Source organism: Balaenoptera physalus (assembly GCF_965194825.1).
Source record: "Balaenoptera physalus genome assembly, chromosome: 5".
In the NCBI taxonomy this organism is placed as follows: Eukaryota; Metazoa; Chordata; class Mammalia; order Artiodactyla; family Balaenopteridae; genus Balaenoptera; species Balaenoptera physalus.
Window position 1 is genome coordinate 150,759,747 of NC_138884.1, and position 22,469 is coordinate 150,782,215.

Below are 22,469 nucleotides of genomic sequence, written 5' to 3' on the forward strand. Positions count from 1 at the left end.
GAAGCCCTAGACACCCATCTTGAAGTATTTTAAACAATAGATGCTGTTGGGAAGCAGTTCTCCATGAACATCTCACGTCTCTGTTTCTGCGAGGTCCAGGTTCTCAGAGCAAGGTCGTTTACAACCAAATCAAGAAGGTTTGTCTCAGAGACATTCCAGGGCAGACAGGAATGTCCCCACTGGGAGAAGATTTGCTTACATTTCAGAGTAAAGGAAGGTTTCTCTCTCTGGAAGGCAGGATGGGGAGGTCCCCAGCAGTCCTGTATAAGATCAGAGTTTCCTAATTTCAGGGTTCCTCTGAAACACACCCCTCTGTGGGTGCAGGTGCCACCTGCATGCCCGTGGAGACGAGGTGGAGGAGCTGGTCAGGGGCATTGCCGCGGCTGCAAGGAACCAACATTCTTTGCCTCTGACCTGGGGGTCGCGATCCCACAGATGCACAGGGGGGAGACTGTGCTGGGTCACCTTGTTAGCTGCAGAGAGAGCAGTCTCAGACCCTTCACGGTTTCTGACCTAACACACGCATTTTACACCAAAGAATGTGATGCCCATTTTTTCCATTCAGGCAGAAAAATTAGGTAAACTTTCTACCCCATATATACACACAAAAGACAAAACCCATCTCACACCACACATACCTTACTAACCACTAGTCACACAGCCTTACATAACACACTGTGAACACACACTGGATACCCATATCATAACAGACACACAAAATAGATGGACATCAGGCCATGCACGATGTTACATACCCACCTCCCTCTCTCCCTCCCTCTCTCCCTCCCCCTCCCCTCTCCCCCTCCCCCTCTCTCTTTCTCCCCGCCCCAACAATACGACCTCACATCATGCATATACAAAAAGTTGTCCATCTTCTGTATACACACACACACACACACACACACACACACACACACACACAAGAAGCTCCTACTTCTTCAACAGGCTGAATGGTTCTGAAAAGTGTGGGTGGATGGGGCCACAGGTTCCCCGGTGGGAAGGGGCAGCAAGCTGGGTCCCAGATACTTGTTGCCAGGACCTTGGGGTGTATGTAAGCCCGTGCTGACCTTCCCCAGCTATGCTGGGGGAAGACAGAGGGGCAGACGTGGGTAGTGGGGAGCGGCCACCCTAAGGGCTTCTCTCTGGGAGAGCCAACTGCACACAGGCCAAGGTGGCCAGAGCGTTCCTTTGTTTAAGTAAATAGGCTCATGGTCCAGTGCAGGTTTGTCAAGTGTTTTCAGTGGACAGATTCCCTGCTCAGACTCGCACACGGATAAGGATGAAGTCACTGTCATTTTGATGCAGCCAGAGAATCCAGATACTGATTTGCTTACTCACTTCCCTGTCAGGGTGGTATTGGGGTGTGTGGCCTTCAGCAGCTGGGAACCGAGGGAAGCAGTAAAGGCTTAGACTCTGGGAGGGGACACTGTGCTTCGGGACCAGACAGTCTGGCCCGCTGTGCCCCAGGGGTGCGCTCTGGGGAAGTGGGCCCCCTCCGAGAACCTGCCAGGCAGGCCGGGGCTGGAGACGCAGGGGCTACGGATGGGGGCACAAGGCAGAAAGCTCACCAACCCCACACAGTCCCCTCTCAGCCACAACCGCATGCCGGCCCCATCCTGCTCCAGGGATTCCGGTGTGGACAGACTGATTCCTGCCCCCACGTAGCTGGTATTCTCCTGAGGGGAGAAGATAAAAACCAAGTAAACACCAAACAAACGGGATGAGGCAACTCCTCTTGGAAGGTGAGCTTTCTTCCCTGATATTATCCTCAGCAAAGACGTGTTGCCTTTGCTCCAATCTTGGCAAAGAGACGCCCCTCAGTTGCCTAATCACGAGCAGGAGACAGTTTAAGGAGGACACATCAGCCTGAAAAAGCTTCAGTTAATGGTAGTGTGGGATGCTGATCGGAGTCTATATTTGGTTAAGAAAAAAGGAAAAAAAGAAATTGAAACACAGATTTAGTCATAATTGTGTGCGTTGTATGTTATTTTAAACAAGCCTTTAAAGATGATTTTCTAAAGTAAGATGCAAGGTGGTTTTTGTGCGGAGATCACTAAAGGGTATGTATCTCCAAGATGTGATGGTTCCAGAGATATGCACATGGATTTCAGGTGCAGAGAGACACTTGTGTGGATGCTGGTACAGCTTGAGTCAAAACCTGAACAGTGTAGATGCTTACGGTAAAGATAGTTGTCCAGAATTTAAACAAAACTCTTTCATTAAATGTGAGTAGAAAAAGTCATTGTTTCCAAATGAATGTACTTTCCCATTATGTAAGTTTTAAAAATTAAGCTTCTTATTTTGAGATAATTATAGGTTTAAATGCAGTTGTAAGAAATAATACCAAGATTCCTTGTACACTTTGCCCAGTTTCCCCCAAAAGTAACATCTTGCAAAACACAGATGTACTCTATCACAGCCATAACACAGTTGCTGATATAATCCACGGTCTTTTTAAGATTTCTCCAGTTTCACTTGCATTCACTGTGTGTGTATGTGTGTGTGTACCTGACACAAGTGTGTCACGTGTGTGGGTCTGTGTATCCATGCCACAGTCAAGATACAGACACATGTCCCTTGACGGCTTTTGCCCATTTTCTAATTGGACTTGTTTTTTTTTTTTTTTTTTTACTGTTGAGTTTTGAGGGCTCTTTATATACTCTGAATACCAGTCCTTTGTTGGGTACATGGTTTGCAAATGTTTTCTCCCAGTCTACGTCTATAATAACCCTTTGATAAGAGTTGTGTTACACCTACGGATCAATCTGAGGAGACTTGACATCTTTACTATGCTGGGTCCTCTGACCCGTGAAAATGGTATCTCTCTCCATCTTTTAGGTCTTTATTGGTTTCTTTCATTACTGTTGCATAATTTTTAGCATACAAGTCCTGTGTACACTTTGCTGTTTACACCTGAGTATTTAAATTTCTTTGACATAATTGTAAATGGTATGTGTCTTTAATTTTGGTTTCCACACGTTCAGAGTTGGTGTATAGAAATGTCATTGATTGTTCTGTGCTGCCTACTCCACATAAGAGCCCTCTGGATGGGGAGGGGGTCCCACAGCAGAGCAGGAACATCAGAGAGGTGGAGAGGAAGGAGAGCCCAAGGCCAGCACCATGTCCATTTACGTCAGCCCCACGCAGGGAGCTACACAGGTGACCTCAGCGGGAGTAATACTAGCGGAGTCATGGAGAGATGCCCAAGGTGGACCTCGGGGGAGGGAGGAAGCTGGGCAAGAGACTTCCTGCGCCCACAGGGGAGCTCTTGTGGAAGAGGAACAGGGTGGTACCTCCCTCCTCCCTGCCTTCCTGCGCACAGAAACCTACATCTCCTAGCTCTGCTCCAGCTGTTTTCTCAGCTGTAAACTGCAGATAATAACCAGGTGGGAGAGGCTGCCTGCCGCCTCCCTGGGCGAAGGTCCCGTGCTCTGGCACAGCCCTTTTCCCCCGTAGGAGGACAGGTGGCCCCGCCCTCCTTCCTCTGCCAGGACCACCTCTGCCCGCTCTCCCGAGGTCCTGCTGCCCTACGGGGCTGAGTCTAATGACTAGTACGGATTCGAGGCGCTTTGCAAACTGACCCCAGCCTCCTCTTCCAGGCTGGCCTCCTGCTGCTCCTCGTGACTTGTTTGGACCTCAGGAATTGGCGGGGTTGTGGGGGGGCGGGGGGGGAAGGATCTTTCCACAACTCCTTTCAGGAAGTGCGGGCCTCCTGCAGGGCGGTGACTTTCCGGCGCCCTGTCCTGCACCCGCCGCGTGGGCGCCGCCACCGCAGGGACCACACAGAGGCCGCGCCTGCGAGGGGACCTTGTTCTTGTTTCTGCGGCTGACTTCTGTCCCGGCCGACGGGGGAAGATCCAGCTTCTTAGTTCGTCCCTTTTCCGCCGGGCGGGGTGGTGACCCCTGCCCCTGGGGCGGGGACGGTCCGACCCCACCTCCGAGGGCGGTCCCAGCCCACGCGCGGCTCCAAACGCCGGCAGCCGGGGCGCGGCGGCGATGGCGGGGCCGGCGGCGGTCGGGCCTGCGGCCGCCGCGGCTCCCGCCCGGAGCGTGCTGGGCACCTACGCGCCCCGCTGGGTCTCCCTGCCGGTGCTCAGCCGGCTCAGCTGCTCCAACGCCACGGAACGGGGCTCGGGGCTCGGGGGGCTGGGGCGGGGGCGCGAGCCGAGGCCGGGACCCCGCTGAGCCCCGCCTGTCGCGCCCCTCGCGCCCGCCAGTGTCCCGGTGCTCGCCGGGCGCCCGCCTCTCCGGAGAATCGGACAGTGAGAACCCGGGTGCGGCCGCTCTAGGACCGGCCCTCCGACCTCTCGGGATCTGCGGGACGGCGGGAGCGCGGGGCGGGGCCGCCGGCGACCTCAGGGTGGGACAGGGACGGAGAGCCCCTTCCCTGGCCGAGGCTGAGCAGGGAGAACGGGGCTTGTGTCTGCCCTCGCGGTGACTGCGCCTGGGTCCTGTGACCCTCGCTGGTTTGGAAAGGATCCCTCTCCTGCCACAGGAGGGGGTCCCTGTCCACAGCCAAGAAGGTCTCCTCCAGTGGTCCCCGCCTCCCTTCTGCAAAGCACAACCCCTGGCACAGGCCTTTGCATCTGGCTCTGGCTCTTGCCCTCCGCACCCCCTTACCTGTGCCCTGGACGCCCTCCTTGGGTTTCTGACTCAGTTCCAAGGTCCCTCACAGGAGGCCTTCCTTACCTGCCCAACCGTTCTCTTCATAGCTACCCAGCTGGGGTCTGCAGTGACCCGTCAGCTGTTCTAGAACTGTCCCCACTGCTGTCTGGGACTGTGTTCATCATCACAGCCCCCGAGACCAGAGAAGCAGGCAGTGAGAACCAGGTCTGCCAGTTCCAGGGACCCAGCTCTCCCTGCCTGCTTCTCCCCCAGACTCACCCCTGAGGCCCCAGTTGCTCTGCCCAGCCCATCACACGCTGCCTGCCGGGCTTAGCCGGTGGACCTCTCTCCTCCCTTCCAGCCCTGGGCCGGGCCACCCTCGTGTGCCCTGGGTGGGCATCTATCTGCACGCCCTTCCCAAAGCTGAGCCCGCGTGGCCGCCTTCCCTGGGGATCAGGCTGCCGTGCTGCCCCCGCCGGTTCCCTGGGCTCCCCTCCCCTGTGCTGCCGCGTCTGCCGAAGGAACATCGCTTGGCCTCCCTCAGGATCCCAGGGACTGGTTGGGCAGCCTTGGGTGGCCACAATCACGTAATGCAGAGCTGCAGGTGGCAGCGGGACCCACAGCTCAGGGAGGTGCCAAGTGGCCGAGGGACAGTCAGAAGCAGAGACCGAGAGGAGGCGGGGCGGCAGGCGAGGCAGGAAGACACCGCCTCGGAGAGGTTCTCGGGTGGCATCCCCTCTTGGATGTCATTCCAAACTTCTTGGGGCCTTTTCTCTCCTCTCCTTGCTGGCTAGCCCCATGCTGGGACAGGTGGCCTCTGCTGCCTGGGCCTGGGGTCTGCCAGGACTCCAGAAGCCTCTTTTCTCTGCAGGACTCACCACGTCCCTGTGTCTAGACGCTGTGAAGCCAGAACTGGGTTTGGGTGCATTGGTCTGAGAATGCAGAGCAGCGGTCTCCCCCAGCCCCCTGAGCTGCTGTGATGAGTCTGGGGGTGGGCAGGCATCGGGCGGCCCTGAGAAGGTCCTTGGACACCGAGGCTGTCCCACTGCACTTGTCTTGTTCACAGGTCATTACGGAGCAAACAAGAATCGCACCCGGAATTGTCATGATCCCTGCGTGGTCACCACTGGGAGCAGGGACCATCAGGTGTGTCCCGGCCAAGTCCACGTGGCCCCTTGCTTATGCCCTTTGCAGCCAGATGAGCAGGGCCCTCGGGTTCTGAGGGGCAGTGTGAAGGGCAGGTGGGGCTGTGCTTGGAGTGAGGTCTGGGTGGCCCTGGAGTGGGTCTGGGTGAGAGCCAGCGTGTGGGGCGGCCGCCAGCATTCTCAAAGGACATGCAGGGGCACCTGGCAGGCTGGGAACGGGTGGAAGGGAAATGTGCAGTGGGGGCAAACAGTTGTCCCCACGTCACTGTGTGTGTTTTAGACCTGTCTCTGCCCCTCCGGCCACAAGCTCTGGGGATAAACGAGGATGGGGCGAGGCTGGCGAGGGATGAGCTTGGCTGCTCAGCAGGGCAGGTGTGGCGACCAGACACCAGGCTTTCTCGCCGCTGGATCAGGCCGGGCAGGAAGCCGCTGGGCCTGCGTGGAGCTCTCCCTAAACCTGGGAGATCTGCGCCCGGCTCTGTCCTGAAAAAAGGGAAGGAGAGGCAGCTGTCGCCTAAGCTCGGAGTCGTGTGAGGCTTTGTGGTCAGAGCTCTGTTTGGGTTAGGAAGCCTGGCTCTCGTAGCCTCCACTGTGGGGGGCGCGGCCCGGGCGAGCTCCTGCGTTGCTGGGTCCCCCGAGGTGGAGTGCTCACGGGCTTGTTTTGCGACACCTTCATCTCAGGGCCAAGCCAGGCCTGCCTCCCCCTCCCTCCTGCAGAAAGCCCTTGTCCACCTGGCTGTCCCCCACAGGCACTGAGTGTCCGCTGAGTGGCCCCCAGTGTGCTCCTCTGCCTGGCCCATCTGGGCAAACTACGCGTCCACGTGGCTGGGGGTGGGGTCCCCGAGTGCGGGCTCGAGAGCCATCACCCCCTCCCTAGATTCGGGTCCCCAGCCATTGCATGGTGGGTGGAGGTTGGGGTGCTGGAGGGGGTAGTCTGGGCTGGTGGGCAGCTCTTCTGACCCCAGCCCTGCAGACCATCCTATGTGCGTGGCTGAACTTTGTGGGTAGCGTGATCCGCTCCCAGCCCTGCATGATCACCAGCAGCCAGGACCCATTTGCTTTCCTCATGGGTGGGCAGAGCCTCTGTGCCCTCGCCCAGACCCTGGTCATCTCTCCAGCCAAGCTGGCCGCCTTGTGGTTTCCCGAGCGCCAGAGGGCCCCAGCCAACACGATCTGCACCGTGTGTGAGTCCCGGGGGTGAGGCCGACGTCCCCGCTGGCTTAGTGCATGGCCCGGCACCTCTGCGCTCCCCGCTCTTGGAGGGTGGGGACTCCTCCTGGGGGCTGGGGACCAGCCTGCCACTCTGAGCTGACACATGTCGCCGTCCATTCAGCAAACCCCCTGGGCATCCTGGTGGCCAACCTGCTGTCTCCCACCCTGGTGAAGAAGGAGGAGGACATCCCCTTGATGGTGAGGGAGCTCAGGAGTGCACGCACGTGAGTGTGTGTGTGCGGTGTGTGTGCATGCAGGCTCATGTGCATGTGTGTTTGTGTGCATGTGTGTGCACCCGTGTGTATGGTGTAGTGTGTGTCGGTGTGCATGAATGGCTACGTGTTTGCATGTGTGTGTGTATGTTTATGGGCTGTGTGCTAGTGCGTGTGTGCACAGTGCCGTCATGGCGGGCTCGTGCGTCCACACCTGTCTGTGTGAGTGTGCACTGGCCACCTTCCGCGGTCACACATGGGTCGCACTCCATGCACGCGGGGTCTCCTCATGTGCAAGTACTGGGCACCTTCCCAGCATCAGGCACACCTCCAGGGACCCGGATGTTTGGCGGTTTCCTTGGCGGGGAGGCAGCTCCGGAGGGGCGAGAGGCCGGCTGGAGCAGGAGGAGGCGTTTGTGGGGGGCAAGGGAGGGAGATGAGGGGCCAGGAGACTCTGAGGTGGGCGTGAGGCCGAGGGGCGGGGCCTGCAGCCAGAGGCCAGTGTGTCCGCCGAGCAAGGGGAGGGTGGCGGGAAGGGTCAGCGCAGGTGCCAAGCATTGGCGTGATGGACACCTGGGGGGGCGTCGGAGGGGAGAGTGACTCCATCTGGTCCAGAAAGACTCGGAGAGCCAAGGGTGTGCCCAGAGTGTCCAGGGAGAGAGCCAGGGCTTTGATCGGGTGGGGCAGTGGGGCAGGCTCAGGGCTGGGGGTTTGGAGGTGCGCCGAGGTGAGAGGGGCTTCCAGCTGGGCGAGTGTTGGGGTCGTTCACAGAGGTGGGAGGGGGGTTCCAGGTGGCCGCTGGATGGAGCTCCCGGAGAGGGCTGAGGCTGAGGCTGTCGCAGTCACCTTTGGGTTGCAGACATATCTTGAAAGCTGGGTTTCCAAATGCAACGAAGCAGAGCAGGCCCAGCACAACCCTGGGGCTTGCCGACGTCCACCTGGGGATGACCTGTGGGGGTAGCCGGCAAGGAGCCTGGAGCCGCAGGCATGAGGCACCCACACGCGTGTGCACGCATCCTCGAGGGCCTGTGCCTGTGCCTGCACACACACGCGAGTGCACTCGTTCGTACCCTCCCCGCAGCTGGGCACCTGCATCACCCCTGCTGCCCGCTGCGTGCGTCTGGGAGAGCACGCCCCCCGCCCCGCCCTCCGCGGGGGCTGTCCACTCCACCTCGCGGAAGTTCCTAGCCGGCTGGAGCTGGTCAGTGCGGTGTGTGCCGGGGGAGGCTGGGAGGGGAGGGGGCGGGGCTGCCCCGGGGCGCCTCTGGCTGTGCTGCTGGAGCTCCTGGACCGAGCAGCCCCTCCCCTTTAGCTCGCAAGGAACGAGGCCTACTGGCCGTGTGCTCTGGGGGCAGCATTGGCATCTTCTCCAGCTTCTCGTCCCTCCTGGAGCAGATCCTCTGCGTGAATGGCTACTCCAGCGTGGGTGCCGGCCCCGCCCTGGGGGCCCCGCGGCAGGACGGAGCTTTGGGGGCCTGTTACCCCACAGGCTCTCTTCCGCCGCTGCTCTCCCGCTGGTGGCCGTGGAATGGCCCATGACCTCCCCAGGCGCTGGGTTTCCATACCTGGACGGGGTGATGTGGGCGCTACTGAGATGCTGTGTGAAAATCTGTGTCTGCAGACAGTGGGGTGGTGGCCGTGGGGACGGGGTGCTGGCAGAGCCCAAGTGTGTTCCACTGGGGTTTCGTGTGGCGCTTCCCCCATGCCCCACCCACCCCAGCCCCGTGAGACCCACTGATCGTGGAGATGCAGAGGAGAGGGCCTTGCTCCACTCATAGCACCTCTGGCCGTGCCCTCCACTGTCTGCATCAGCCCTGGGTGTGGGGTTCGGGCCCCTCGTGTTCCCAGTTTTTCAGGGGTGATTGGCACTGAGGGGTGTCTGCAGTAGCCAGGCCCTTTCTCTAGCAATTGTTGAGTTCCTGGGTGGGGGTAACGCAGGGAAATGGCACCTCCAGGGGAGGACACCTCTTCCCCCAGCCAACGGTGCAGCCGAGCCTTCCGTGTCATCCTGCCTGGGCCTCAGGTTCCGTTCAGTGACCCTGCCGTGGGCTCCCCGGTGACGGCGTACATCCTAAGGATGAGGGCCTCCTCCTGGAGCCCAGATGAAAGGGCGCCCCCGCCTCCTCTCCTCCTCCAGGAATTTGCAGGCCTCTGCGGGGCTCTCTTCATTGCGTTTGGGGTCTTGGGGGCGCTGGCTCTTGGCCTGTACGTGGACCGGACCAAGCATTTCACTGGAGCTGTCTAGATCGGCCTCTGCCTGACACGACACCTCTGGTCTGCGTGGCCTTTGCCCTGGTGAGAGTCCTCTGAGCCGAGACCACCTTGCAGGAGTCAAAGTGGGGTGCCTCGGGGTGGGGGGGTTGGCAGGTCGGCCGTAACGGACATCCAGACCCACTCGGGCCCAGGCACTGCTGGTTGGGGCGGTCCCTGCGTGGGACAGGCTCCGTGGCCTCTCCAACCCTGGGCACTGCCCCGACCCCCCGGTGCAGGGCCTGGCTGGGTCTGGGCGTCTAGGGCTGTGGCATGTCTGACTCCCGCCCCATCCATCTGTGCGGCTCGCTGCCCCCAGGTGCCCCGGCTCGGGGGACAGACCATCTGCTCGCTGCTTGGGCTCTTTGCTTCTCAGCGGCGCCTGTCGCCATGGAGCTGGCTGTCGAGTGGTCCTTCCCTGTGGGCGAGGCTGCGGGCGCGGGCCTGGTCCTCGTGCTGGGGTGAGTGCCCATCCCCCAACGCTTCCCTGGGGACCCGGAGACCCTCCCCTCACCCCACCCCAGGCCACACAGCAGGTGACCTGCGCGCCTGCCATGTGCTGGCCTGGGCTGGCCGCTGGGCCCACGGTGACCAGAGCAGTGCCCTGCCCTCGGGCTGACTACGGGTGCCGGGGCAGCAAGCAGTGCCCCGGGCAGGGCTGAGGGCCTCGTGGCTGTGCAGGCAGGCCGAGGGTGTGCTCACCATGGCGCTGCTGACCTCCCTGACCGTGCGCCGCGTGGAGCCGTCCTTCTCCACCTGCCGGGACGGCCAGGACCCGCTAGACTGGAAGGGTGAGGGCCGCAGCCTGTGGGGCTCCAAGCGTGCAGGCCGGCAGGTCGGCCCCCACCCAGCCCTGGGAATCTCCCCTCCATGGGCCTCTTGGCGACTTCCGCTGTCCTTGGTGGGCGGGTGCAGGGCACCCATGGCGGGGGTTGGGGGGTCGGGGTGGGGTCAGAGGGCAACAGGCCGAACCTCAGGTTCAGCCTGGTGGGAGCAGCCCTGAGGCCCTTATGAGAGCTCAACCTCTAACCCCTACGTGACTGGTTTTGAAATGAGATCAAAGAGAGTCAGGGAGAGACAGAGAGTGAGAAAGACAAAGACAGAGACAGAGAGTGTGAGAGAAAGGCAGGAGTGGGGTCGGCCACCAGAGAGATGGCGTGTTGCACGCCCACGTCCCCAGACCTGGTGCGGTGACCTTGGGGCTCATGGCTGTGAACCCACCTTTGGGGCCTCTTGGGGCTGGGACAGGAGCTGTCTCCGGGGTCACTCTGAGGTCATGGTTAGTGGGGTCCGGGGTCCCCAGCACCCGGGTGGGCACTCCGGCACTTGGGGGGCCTCGGCAGAGCTGGGCCACGTCTCCCCAGTGTCCACGCTGCTGGTGGCCGGCCTGCGCGTCCTCTTCAGCTGCCTTGTGGTACTCTTCCTCCACACCCCACACCGGCGCCTGCAGGCCGAGGCCGACGCCAGCCCCTCTATCCAGGAGGCCGTGCGCCCGGCAACCTCGGCAGCCACCCCCCGAGGCCCCGCCGCGGCCCCCCGTCCCCAGCAGCCCCTCCTGGGGCCGGTGCTCCTGGCTCTGCCTCCCTCCCCCTGGGAGTCCTCCGAGACGTCATGGGGCCCCTGCAGAGGACCAGAGGCCAGGGAGCAGTTGGTGTGATGAGAAGAGGGCCTGGGGACGTGAAGGGATGGCCAGGAGAGGCAGGCCCTGGTCCCCTCGGCTGCACCAGTCACACCTGAGGCCGGGACGGTGTCAGCATCCGGGGGGCCCGGGGTCCTGGAACACAGGCGGGCTGGCCCAGGGGACTCCCTGTGGATGTAGCAAGGAGAGCTGCTGCTGTGTAGACAAGAGGCCGCCGACCGGGCGGGGCGCTCCAGCGGCCAGGCCAGACCCAGGGTGGCTGGGGCAGGGGCTGCGTGTGGGGAGGCTGGCCTGGCCTGGGGGCACGGGCTGAGGGGGCGCTGAGTGGGCTGGGGATTCTGAGGGCCCCAGCGTGGCCGAGTCTGGAGTGGACAGGTGTGGGGAAGGCCTTCCTTGAAGGAGCCTATCCCAGAGCCATGCTCAACCTCTGCAGACCCCTGAACGAGCAGCCCCCCAGCCTGGCGCTAGCACAGGTGGGGAGAGCAGGTGGGACCAGGCTGGGCCGGAAGCAGAGGGTGGGCCCCAGGCAGACGCTCCCACCCCCTGAATACCCTCCTGCCCCCAGGGGGACACTCCCACTCCCAGGGGGACACATTCTCCCTCCGAAAGAGACACTCGCAGGCTGGTTTGTGGGTTCACGTTTATTGAACTGGCCACGGCCCAGTGGGGTAGGGGTGCCCCTCACTCCTTCTCCTCCCCGTGCGTGAGCACGTAGCTCAGTGCCTTGTAATCCAGGTTGCCTGCAGCGTCGATGGTGGAGAACTGGAACATCTGGTCAACCTGCGAGTTTGGTGGGGGTCGTGAGGCCCAGGCAGGGGTGGGAGGGAGTGGGAGGGTCCCTGAGGCCGTAGCCAGCAGGTGAATTAATTACAGGAACTGGACTCCAGGCTGTCTTGTTTCTGTGCTTGGGGAGAAGGAAGTGGGGGGAGACCCTGCAGAGCAAGGGTTGGGGCCGGGGCGGGTGTCTCCCCTCCTGGACACAGGGCGTCCCACCCTCCCCAAGGCTGCAGCCTCTGGGGGCTGAGGCACATCCCCCTCCTGCGCCCCGAGAGCCATGCTTGGGCTTCACAGAGGGCCTTGGGGAAGGAGGTGGGGTGGGGGTGGGGGGACAAACCTCCTCAGCAGTCATCCTGTCGGCCTGGGACATGAGCAGCCGCCTGATGCTGAGGACAGGGGAGAGGGGCCAGATTAGGCTGCTCTGGAGAAGGCACGGCCCTGACCTGGAGGGGTGGCCCCGGGGGAGCCCCGTGGCGGGGCCACGTGGGGGGACAGGGCTGCTCCGAGGTGGGTGTGCCCCCCCTTCAATCCCACCCGCTCACAGGGCAGGTGCCTCTTGGGAGCCTGGCTCTGGGTGAGTCCTGGGCACTGGGGTGGGGTGGGGGGGTGCCCACAGGGAGCCTTCCCTGACCCCCACACCCCTGGGGGCCAGTGCCTGGCACACTGAATAGGTTCGTTCGTGGTGCCTGGCTGAAGTAGCCCCCAAAGGGGCTACAGACCCAGCGATGGTCTGAATGGCAGTGACCACTGGCCCCGTGTGGGTAGGGCTGATCCTGCCCTCGGTTACCCTGAGGGACTCAGGATCCCGGGCAGGCCAATCAGGACCTGAAAGCTGGGCGGGGGTGTTGGCACCCCTCCTACCCTGGTGATGCCCGGGCGCCTGCGGCCACACTTACTAGTCCTTGTTGATGCTGCCTTTGCCGTCGGAGTCGAGCATCTTGAACGCGTTGAGGATGGTCTCCTCGGCACCCGTGCCTGCCCACAGGAGGCCTTGATTCCTGGGCGTCTTGGGGTCCATACCCTTGCCCACTCAGTGCCCTGAATGGCCTTCCCACTCTGAGCACCTGGGAGACCCTCAGCTCCCACCCCAGGGGTACTGTTCTTGGGGTCCCTTGGGTCCCGCTGGGCCCAGAGCTGGGCGAGTTCTCAGTGAGGGACAGAGGCCCCCGTCAGTGGGCGAAGAGTTGGGTCTGGGCTGTCAGCTCACCCACCCTGGGGGGCTGACGGGGCCCCACAGATGTGGGTCCCAGAATGCCAGGTCCTGGGGTTTTTCAAGGGATCTGCAAATTTGGGTTTTTATGTGAGACGTGTGGATCTCTAAGTGCTTGGAAGCAAGTAAGCGCACACACTGCGCTGGCAGACCTGCGGGCTGGCCCGGCACTCACCGCTCAGCTTCTCCCCGAACATGTTCAGGAACATGGTGAAGTTGATGGGCCCCGAGGCCTCCTTGAGCATGGCGTCCAGCTGCTCGTCCTTGACGTTGGTTTTGCCTGTTGCAGACGTCGGGGGTGGGGGGGTGGGGTCACAGGGCAGGAGTGTCGCCCGCCCTGGCTGCCTTGTGGTCCGTACAGATGCCCCACGGGGCCACCCCCTCCATCATTCTCCAGGCAACCCCAGAACGAAGATGGGGAGACCGGAGAGAGAGGGGTGAGCCAGTGCAGGCACCCTCGGCCCAGGCGTGGTGGATGCGGGTTCTGAGGGTCAGCAGAACCCCAAACCCCAGCCCCAGGAGGTGGACTGAGTGGGGGAGAGGAGCCCAGAAGGCCTGTGATCTGTTACCTGGGTGTGAGGGGGCCTGGAGGAAAGGCGGGCACCCCCCAGGTAGAAGCCGGCCTGCCCCGCCCCCGGCTCCAAGGGCAGGACCACCTCGGGCAGAGGTGGGGAGTGAGGGAGGGCCTCGGGCTGGGCCGTGCCTGCCAAGGTGGGTCTCCCTGTCCCCTCCCAGCTCCATTCCTGGGCCTCCTCACCGCGCCCGGGGGTGGGAGTGCCAGCCGCCCCCGCGCAGAGGCATCAGCCCCTTCTCGAGCTCTTTACCCAGCCTCCCGCTCTGGGACGCCCATGCTCGGGTTGTGCCACCCACCCCGTGATGCCCTCTGCCAGCCCTGGTCAAACTAGAGGGGAATTTCTCCCCAGGAGAGGCCCACCTCCTCCTCCGAGCCCACGGGAAGTCAGGTCAGGCTTGACGGCCGAGGCAGAGCGAGGACATGCTTGGGAGCCGGAGGGCGGGGAGTCGGGGTGCTGTGGTGGCGTTCTGCCCCTGGGGCACATACCCAGGGAGGCGTAGGTGTCCTTCAGGTCCTCCTTGTCAATGAAGCCGTCTCGGTTCTGGTCCATTAGTGTGAACGCCTGGAACTGAGGCCAGGTTCACTGGGCTGCCCCGAATGAGGGCAGGCGCCCCCTTTCCTGGCTCTGGATCGAGGGCCTTGTCACCTGCGTTACATTTCCCAGGGGACCCCTCAGGCATGAGCTTCTGGGTGGAGGGGTTCCCGGTACAAGAGCAGGGCCTCACCTCCTTGAACTCCTGGGTCTGGGTCTGCTCAGAGTTGGAGAAGACATTGGATGATGCCCTCTGGGCCCGCAGGGCCCCCCCTTCCTTCTTCTTGGTCTTCCTGCTGGCCTGAGACGAGAACACCAAGGCTCAGGGTCCCCCAGCCTGCCCGAGGGTCTCCTTGGGGGCACCCAGGCATTTGGGGAGACTTAATGCAGAGGATGGGTGGACCATGGCATTTGGAGCTCCAGGGGGCCCCAAGCCCGTGTCCCTGGGCTGGGGCAGCTGCAGGTGCTTGGCACGGTCAGAGGGGCCCCTGGGGGGCCCCTGGCAGAGCACAGCACCCAGGGTTCACCCTGAACTATGCCCTGCTCAGTCTGCAGCCCAGCCAGGAGGACCAGGGAGCAAATGAACCGTGCCGGCGGCCAGAAGGTGGAAGGGCTTGTTCTGGGGATCCCGCTAGGGTGAAGGCCAGGCTGTCACCAGGGCTGTCATAGGGCACAGATCTCCCCCAAACCCCAGCACACGCAGACCCTCACACATGCGCACAAACTCAACTTGTATGCACACGTAATCAGGCAAAACACACTCATGCATGTGACACGTGCACACACACCCATCCACACGGTCCCACACACACATCAGGTACAGACACACTCGTGTGTGTACACGCAGCACACTCACCATGCCTGGGTCTGCCTGATGCAATGGTCTGTGCCCTCCCTGCTGAGGTCGTCCGTCTTAAGCTCCTACCCAGTCCCCCAGGACAGCTCAGACTCCGGCTGCCACTCCCTACAAGGACAGGCTCAGGGCTACCCGGGGGACTGGACAACTGCAGAGCGAGCTCTGGCAGCCAGCAGTGAGTCAGACGCCCCCATCCTGCTGGCCCAATAGGCCCCCAGACTCCCGGCACCCCCCCACCTGCCCCCTACCCTGGAGCCTGTGTTCTCCTGGATTCTGTGCATCTCTGGGGTGACCTGCACATGGGTCAAGGGCCTGGGGACTGCGGGAGCCAGAGGAAGGGGCACCTTTCCCAGACTTGCACACAGTTACTGTGAATGACCCTGGTGGCCAGTCAGCAAGCGTTCCCCAAGTATGTCTGTCTGCCCTTGCCTCCCCGCCTTGGTGGCAGAGACGTCCCAGGCCCCGACCCCAGCCCTGGGGCCAGCCCTCCTGTCCCCACGGCAGGGAGCTCGTTGCCTGGTCCTCAGAGGGGGAAGACGTTTCTGGGATGGAGGATGGCCCACATGGGCTGGGCTGGGCCCAGCACTCAGCCAGATCTTCCGGCTACACCATGGCCCCAGGGGCAGAGTCTGGGGAGGGAACCTGGCCCAGGTGCCTGTGGGTGGTGCCAGATGTTGGCGGCCACCACAAAGTCAGGGAGAAGATGCCCTGGTCCTTGGCGGTGGGCAAGTGCAGAGTTGGTGGCAGGAAGGGATGGGGGGGGGGGTGGGCCTGCAGGCCGAGCACCAGGAGGAGGCCAGCGGGCAGATGAAGTGGGCAGGTGGGATTCCACAGTTTCATACCTGGAGGACAAGTTTTCTGAGCCTCCAGGGCCAGGTCTGGGTGGGGTTGGGATGAGCTGCAATCACTGGGTGGGGGTCCTCGGGGCACATCTCTGAACCACACAGCACCTGCTGCGGCTGGAAGGCGAGAGGCACACACCCTCCGTCACGTGGTGCTCCTGAGGTGCTGCCATCCGCGATCCCAGGGCCAGCTTACCATTTGAGGAACCTGGCTGGGGATGCGTGACCCGCCTGGAGGGACCTGGGGGGCTAATGTGTGACCGATGTGGGACACCTGGGCCTGGGCTGCGCGGGGACCCCATCACTGCCAGCCAGGCGGGTCTGGGTGCGACGCCGGGACGGACCTCGGCTGGGCTGCGGGAGTGGGGAACAGCACACCGAGAGAGGGTAGGCCCGTGGGGTCTGTGCTCAGGAGGCCCAGACTCAGGCAGGGCCAGAGGAGGCTAGCTGAGCCCCTGGGGAGGTGTCCTGCGGCCGGCCTCGGTCTGAGCGCAGCTCTAAAGATAGCCGCAGAGCCTGGTTCCTGGGAGAATATCGGGATTCAGCACGGACAGCTGGCCCTGACAGGTGCAGGGGTGTCAGCAGGCGGCCCCTGCGTCCTGAGCCAGGTTGGATGCGCCCCCCGGCCCCACCCCGCAGTCCCCAGGAAGGACTCTGGGCCAATGTGGGTCTCCCCAGCTTCAGGGGTCTTATCTGGGCGGTTTCCGTAAGCGTGTGTTCCTGGGCCTGTGCGTGCCCTCCGCTGGCCGCCACTCCCCCCGGCACCGTGGAAGCTAGTGGTATGTGGTCCCCCCACCAGCACTCTGGCCCCACCTTCAGCCCCAGAGGAATTTATTTTTGATTCTGGAAAGAGGAGTTGCTGAGAAATCTGGTTTATTTTAAAATCCAGGGAAGGGAAACCACATTTGCCTCCTGAAGTCACCTGCCCGGCTGCTCCAGGGCAAGGAGGAGGTGGAGGCGTGGTGCTCAGCGACGCCACACGGCCTGTGGGCAGCGGACGAGGGTTACTCTGTGCCTTGTGGGGTCAGTGTGTGCTTACAGCTTCCTTGGGAAGGAATGAGCGGGGAGGGGGCGGGTCAAGAGGCCCTCCCCCCACCGCAGGCCCCGCAGAGGCCACAGAGGACAGGTATCAGGCAGGAGTCCTCAGGGTTCAGAAAAGAGCCCAGCTGCCCTGCAGGATCCGCCTTGGCGTTCCCACCCCCAGCCCAGGAAACAGCACAGGTGACTTACTAGTTTCCCAGTGGAAGGCCCAGAGCCAGGGCTCCCCAGCAAACGGTGAGGGAGCAGGGTCTGCTCAGGCCCCTGGCGGCTGCCGAGGGGCTTCCCCTTGTTGCAGAGTTACTGAGCACATGCTATGTGCCCTGGAATTTCTGTCCCTGCATTGTGTTCTCTTTAGAATCAGAAGTGATCTCCCCTAGCAGTGGAGCAGGGACGCTCGTGAGCCCCCAGCCCTGGTTCTCCGGGAGTTTATGCCTGGAGCAGCGCAAGGCCCAGGGCATGGGTGGTCCTCCCACCGGGCCCCCAAGCCCCGTTGCCATGGGAACTATGTGTCAGCACAGCAGGCTCAGTTGGGAAGCTGTCTGGCCACCACTGCCCATCTCTGGGCAGCCTCTTTGCACACCTGGGCTCGGTCAGCTGTGTCTTCGCTGGGGCTGACCACAGATCTGGGGGAGACAGTCTTCTCCTCTGAGGGGGCCAGAGTACCCCACCAGTGCAACCCCTGCCTCCCCAACAGAGGGCAGCAGAAGTGAGAGTGAGGACCTGTCTGATGTGAAGCTTGGGGCTGCGTGATCCTGAGGGCCGGAGGTGGGGAGACGCAGGCAGCAGGCTCTGCTGGGGTGGCCTTCTCAGGAAGACCTGAGCGCCCTTCTGCTCGAGAGGCTCCTAGGGTGAGGAAGCTCTAGCTCTGCTGCGGGGCTGGGTCCGGGACCGGGGGTGGGGGTGGCAGGAGGGGGCACCCCAGGCAGTGCGGCCCCGGGAAGCGACTCGGAGGCCACATGGTCGGCGTGGCCTGTGAGCCCAGAGGGGCCGGCCACGGCCACCTCTCTCTGCTGGGAGCCGGCCTGCACTCAGGTTACATTTCGTACCCGGACCCCGGATTCCCTGCCCAGAGCCTCGAGCCCCTTCCTGGGCCGTCCTCTGGGCTGACCTGGGGCTGCTGCGGGTCTGGACGAACCTCGGCGTGGCTGGGGCCGCACTGCAGCAGTGGGCGGGGCGGCACAGCCCAGGGTGGGAGGATAGCGAGCACGCTATTTCGCACTTTGTAATGTGGACTTACACTTTTCAAATATTTGTACCTGTGGTGTGCGGGCCTCTATGTGTGCTCAACCTGGTCCGAAAACTTCAGTGCCTGGAGGGGTCGCACCCGCTCTGGGGAACCAGCACGTGCCGCCGGGGCCACTGCGCATGCGGAGCCTGCCGCGAGCCGCGCGCCTGGTGACGTCACCCCTCCGCGAACGGGCGCGCGCGCCGTTCTCCCTCCGGCCGCCAGGGGGCGGCTCCGGCGCCTTCTCGCTGCTGACGGCGCATGCGCCCACCGGGGTGGGCGTCTGCATCTCCCGTGTTTTCCGGGCCCTTGCGGCGTCCTCCTCGGTCCGCGTTGTGCTTCCGGTGCGAAGGTCACGGGCAAGATGGTTCCGCCAGTGCAGGTCTCTCCGCTCATCAAGGTGAACCAGGTTTCGCGGCCGCGGCCAGGTGCTCGGCTCCGCGTGGGCCCGCGCGTGAGCGACTCCGCGGAGCTCGAGACCTGCGGCCCGGCCTTCGCCCGGCGGGACAACCACCCCTCTCTCACCCCCCCGCGCCCCGACCCGGAGGCTGCGATTGCCCACCCCCCACATCGGCCCCAGACGCCGTGGGTGCGAGCCCCCCCTTCCCCTCACCCGTCCCCCGCGCCCGGGACCCCCGCCCCGCGGGCTGAGAAGGCCCCCGGACCCCGGTTCCGCTCCGCCGGTTCTGACCACCCTTTCCCCGCAGCTCGGCCGTTACTCCGCCTTGTTCCTCGGCGTGGCGTACGGAGCCAAGCGCTACAGTGAGTGACCACGGGCGGATACAGCCGTCCCAGCCCACGGGGCGCTCACGGGGCTTCTCGAAGACGGTGCGGGGTCCCCGGTGCCGGGCAGTAGACGCGCTCGGGCAGGAGAGGGGCAGGGCGGGAGGCGCCAGACCCAGAAACCCGAGCGGGCTGGACCCCCGAGCGCCGTCGCGGCAGGCGTGTAGTTTGGCCGGGCAGCCCCTTGCAGCACAGAGGCCTGAGTGAGGGGCGGCAAGACGCCTGGGGTGGCAGCGGGGACCCTGTAGCTGCCCTCCGGGTTGGACTCTCTGTTGAGGAGTGAGTGTCAGGGCTTTATGTATATTTAGGTAAAGGAGAGTGGGAAGCAGGTACCTCTGGCGTTCACAGTGCACTTGAAGATGACTTTGCTTGTGGACTGAATTCCTTTTACTCAGCGCTTCGGTGAAAAAGTTCATTTATATCACCCCTCCTCTTCCCTTTTCTTTAACAGATTACTTGAAACCCCGGGCAGAGGAGGAGAGGAGGATAGCAGCTGAGGAGAAAAAGAAGCAGGATGAGCAGAGACGCATAGAGAAAGAACTGGCAGAAGGTACTCGTGTTGCCGAATCTCTTAGATTTGTTCTCCACCCGGATTTTCAGAAACAGCTGCTGCTCCGGATGAGCCCCACATTGGAGGGGAGGGGCCGCAGTCTTGATCCCTGCTGGCCCCTGGGTCCTCTTCTGGGGGAGTGGGAGGGAGAGCAGGTGTGGGTGTTGGGGGTACACGGCGATACCTGCCTTTAGTGAGGCCTGGGCCCCTAGGCCTTGGAGGCGAACCGTCTGCCACCCTCAGAGAGGCCCCAGGACCAGAACTAGGCTCACCTCTCCCTGCCTGCGGCGGCGGGTTCCAGTCTGGACGGGCGGGATAAGGAAGGCCCAGGATGGGGGTGGCAGCAGAGCATAGCCGGGCTCACCATGGAATGAGATGCTGGGTGGTTTAACACCAAACGTCGAAAGTGGGCCCTTTGGGTGGCCCGAGTGTGTAACGGCGCGTCTGTTTTCCTTCCAATTTTTCAGCCCGAGAGGACAGCATATTAAAGTGAGCCTGCTTTTCCCTGGAGCAGTGTGGATGAATAAAGCCTCCTGTACTGTGTGATTCTCTGACTTTCCTTTACTGTCCCCGGTTGTTTGGTTCCTGGACTCAGACTCAGCAGTTGTGTGCCTACCTTCTCAGGTTATGTGGGGTGTGGATGGGGAGGGATTCCAGAAGAACCAGTCAGTGACCAGTGCATAAACCGGGTGGGATGCACAGAACCTCCATTGCCTGCTCCGGGGTATCTGTGGCGGAGCCCAAAGGATGCGGTCTGTAGTGGAGACACAGCTGGCCAGGCGTGTGAGCGCTGCTCGGCCTTCTATGCTCCGAGCCTGGCCCAGACCCTTGGATGGGCAGGGGAGGGGCAGGCTTTGCAGATGGTGGGGGTGGAGATGGCCTGATGCCTTTATGGTTGGGACCTGGGTTTCCATCGCCCTCCTGCACATTCTCCCCTTGACCCCAGGGAGGGGATGTGGCCTCCTGAGGACCAGGCGGGGGTGCAGCTAGCTGTTCAGGGGGCTCAGGCCTTTGTGCCTGAGCAGACGGCAGGCTCCACCCCTGGTGGTGTGGCCTTTCGTCCCGAGGCCTGGTGTCAGAAGTCGCTGTTCCCAGTTTTGTGCCAGGAGCAGGTTTCCTAGGCTTAGAGCCCCAGTTCATTTGTCAAATGAGTTCATCTGCAAACGTGAGGAGAAAGTGAGAAGCGGCGTACAACCCTGTTTTCAGTTAAGGTGAGGCTGGAGTGCGTGATGGTGCACACCCCCTGGGGTATCCTGAGGTTGGTGGGTAGCTGGCACGGGGTCCCCCTGGGAACCTGGCGGAGCCCCCAGCCACAGGCCCTTGTCACCACCAGGTGCCACTGAGCTGAAGGTTTTGTGGGGCGTGTCCATCCCCCCCCCCCAACCCCCCCCTGCCGGGAGCGCTGGCAGAGGGCAGCATCTTGAACTGGCCTTAAAACAACTCAATTGGCCTTGCAGTCCTGGCCAAGGGTGCAGCCAAGAAGAGTTTCCAGTATCTGGAAACATTTGCTTTGGAGCTAACGTTATGAGTTAAAAGTCCTTAACTTCTATCAGGTAATTTAGTACCCATTTCAAGCGTGAGTTTTGCGTTGTCCCATTTGGGTCTGACTCGGCTTTTCTTCCCGGCTCAGAACCATTAATTAGGTCCTTGGAGGCATGTGGTTGCTCCCATGAAGGAAACCTCAGTGGTGCAGACCCCAGGCGCTGGTCCGTCAGCGCGGTTCAGAGCAGCTCCCGGGCAGGCTTTAGGCTTTATTACAGGTTATTTCTGCACAGATCACTCAAGTCTGATCACTGCTGTTCTCAGCCTGGACCTTTCTGGCAGGATTTTCCGGTTGGTCACAAATGAACGTCCTCCGCCAAATAAAAAAAGGGCAGTGTGTTTTCTTTTGATTTTATTCTAAATTCTTGTGCATATATTTTTTTCCTAAACCAGATGGGAATTGGCATCTATGTATCCATTTCTCCACCCATATACACATAGATACATGTGCAGTGTGAATATATTCACCCAATGCTTTTAGACACACAGTTCACAGACCGTTTTTGAAGATCTCTTGGTGGTATTACTATGCATCCAAAAGATGGATGAGTGTAAGGTAGGCTACACCGTTCAAATTGTTCATAGTTGGCTTTGGTTCGTAAACACACAAACCTTAAAAAAATTCAAAATATCCAAAATGGTCTCCAGTTATTTTCTCAGGCTTCTTAACCTCTTGTACCGGTGGTTAGAGGCACAGCCCCAGTGGGGTGAGGGGGCAGGGGGCTCGCTGACCAGCTCACAGGATGCAGCAGGTGGAAGACTGGGGTGCCGGGCCGCCATTGCAAACTTCTGTGCCCACTGCGAGAGAAGACAAGATGGTGAGCGAGAAACCCGAGCTCCTCCCCTCCACACACCCTGCAGGAGGAAGGGCAGAGACCGGCTGGTTGGCCTAAGCCGATTAGCCCAGCAGTTCCTAGTTTAGCCCTTGGTGACACTCCAGCCTGGGCCTTTCTGAAGCTGGCTTGTTTCTATTGGTTCCCTCCCCTGCGGGACATTTCAGGGAATGGCGACAAAAGTTGCAGAGCGCAAGCAAGAACCAAGGCAACAGCTCACAGGTTCTGATTTGGGGGGGCGTGCTGACCGGTTACAATAGAGCCACGTCCCCACAGTGCGGGGTGAAGGTGAACGAGTGGTCTGCACGCAGCGCAGGGAGAGACACCGTGCACGCTGACTCCTAGCTCGCGTTCTGTCGTCTTCTACGGGTCTGCTGTTTTATCTCTGAGGCTGGCATGGGAGCGTAGGTGGAGTTCCTGAGCTCCTTAAGAGGGCACTGCTGACTGATTATGGAACAGAGGAGCTTTAAGAGTTCACGATATTTCAGCGGGGCTTTCCTCCCCTCTATAGAGGAAGTAACACTCAGTTACCTCCCTCCTGAGCCCCCGGCTAGGACCCCGAGCGCGCCCTGTCAGTCCGTGCTCGTCAGCTACACTGAATCAGCGGGGCTGTTGCTGTGGGATGGGCCTCCCCACGGTGG

General features: G+C 61.8%; 3 protein-coding genes across 7 annotated transcripts in view; 1 reads left to right on the forward strand and 2 right to left on the reverse strand.

The window, feature by feature from the left end:
- Window positions 1-3,855: 3,855 nt before the first annotated feature.
- Window positions 3,856-11,215, forward strand: SLC49A3 (solute carrier family 49 member 3). Its single transcript, XM_082461958.1, is given in 14 exon segments — window positions 3,856-4,129; window positions 4,218-4,274; window positions 5,672-5,751; window positions 6,724-6,934; window positions 7,084-7,182; window positions 7,919-8,386; window positions 8,487-8,596; window positions 9,312-9,416; window positions 9,420-9,434; window positions 9,437-9,469; window positions 9,744-9,789; window positions 9,792-9,885; window positions 10,106-10,215; window positions 10,789-11,215. Coding segments are annotated over 14 exon segments (1,854 nt in total). The 5' UTR covers window positions 3,856-3,996; the 3' UTR covers window positions 11,082-11,215.
- A 175-nt stretch (window positions 11,216-11,390) lies between these two features.
- On the reverse strand, window positions 11,391-18,472 carry MYL5 (myosin light chain 5). 4 transcript variants are annotated; one of them, XM_082462402.1, is made up of 8 exons: window positions 18,152-18,472; window positions 15,855-15,971; window positions 14,350-14,457; window positions 13,985-14,186; window positions 13,226-13,330; window positions 12,737-12,815; window positions 12,178-12,226; window positions 11,391-11,843 (listed from the first exon to the last, which is right to left on the reverse strand). In XM_082462402.1, exons 2-8 carry the CDS (start codon window positions 15,942-15,944, stop codon window positions 11,745-11,747), a joined length of 732 nt encoding a protein of 243 aa, XP_082318528.1. In that variant the 5' UTR covers window positions 15,945-15,971; window positions 18,152-18,472; the 3' UTR covers window positions 11,391-11,744. The 4 variants fall into 4 exon arrangements, with proteins under 4 accessions (XP_082318528.1, XP_082318530.1, XP_082318531.1 ...); XM_082462404.1 differs by having other exon boundaries at window positions 14,111-14,186; window positions 15,855-16,899; XM_082462405.1 differs by lacking the exon at window positions 15,855-15,971.
- A 1,631-nt stretch (window positions 18,473-20,103) lies between these two features.
- The window catches only part of PDE6B (phosphodiesterase 6B), a gene marked incomplete at its 5' end in the record, with an annotated part of 29,822 nt that continues 27,456 nt past the window's right edge, over window positions 20,104-22,469 (reverse strand). For both annotated transcript variants that reach the window (XM_082462400.1, XM_082462401.1), the window contains one exon: window positions 20,104-21,793. In XM_082462400.1, the coding sequence (XP_082318526.1) occupies window positions 21,732-21,793 (62 nt within the window). In that variant the 3' untranslated portion in view covers window positions 20,104-21,731. The remainder of the gene's footprint in view (window positions 21,794-22,469) is intronic.

Excerpts from the sequence above, each read along its gene's own strand:
- MYL5 (XM_082462402.1), bottom strand. The coding sequence starts at position 15,944 with ATGTGCCCCGAGGACCCCCACCCAGTGATTGCAGCTCATCCCAACCCC. Across the intron at positions 12,227-12,736 it reads GGCAGCATCAACAAGGACTA|CATCAGGCGGCTGCTCATGT; the intron begins GTAAGTGTGGCC and ends CCCTGTCCTCAG. Across the intron at positions 11,844-12,177 it reads ACAGGATGACTGCTGAGGAG|GTTGACCAGATGTTCCAGTT; the intron begins GTTTGTCCCCCC and ends CCAAACTCGCAG.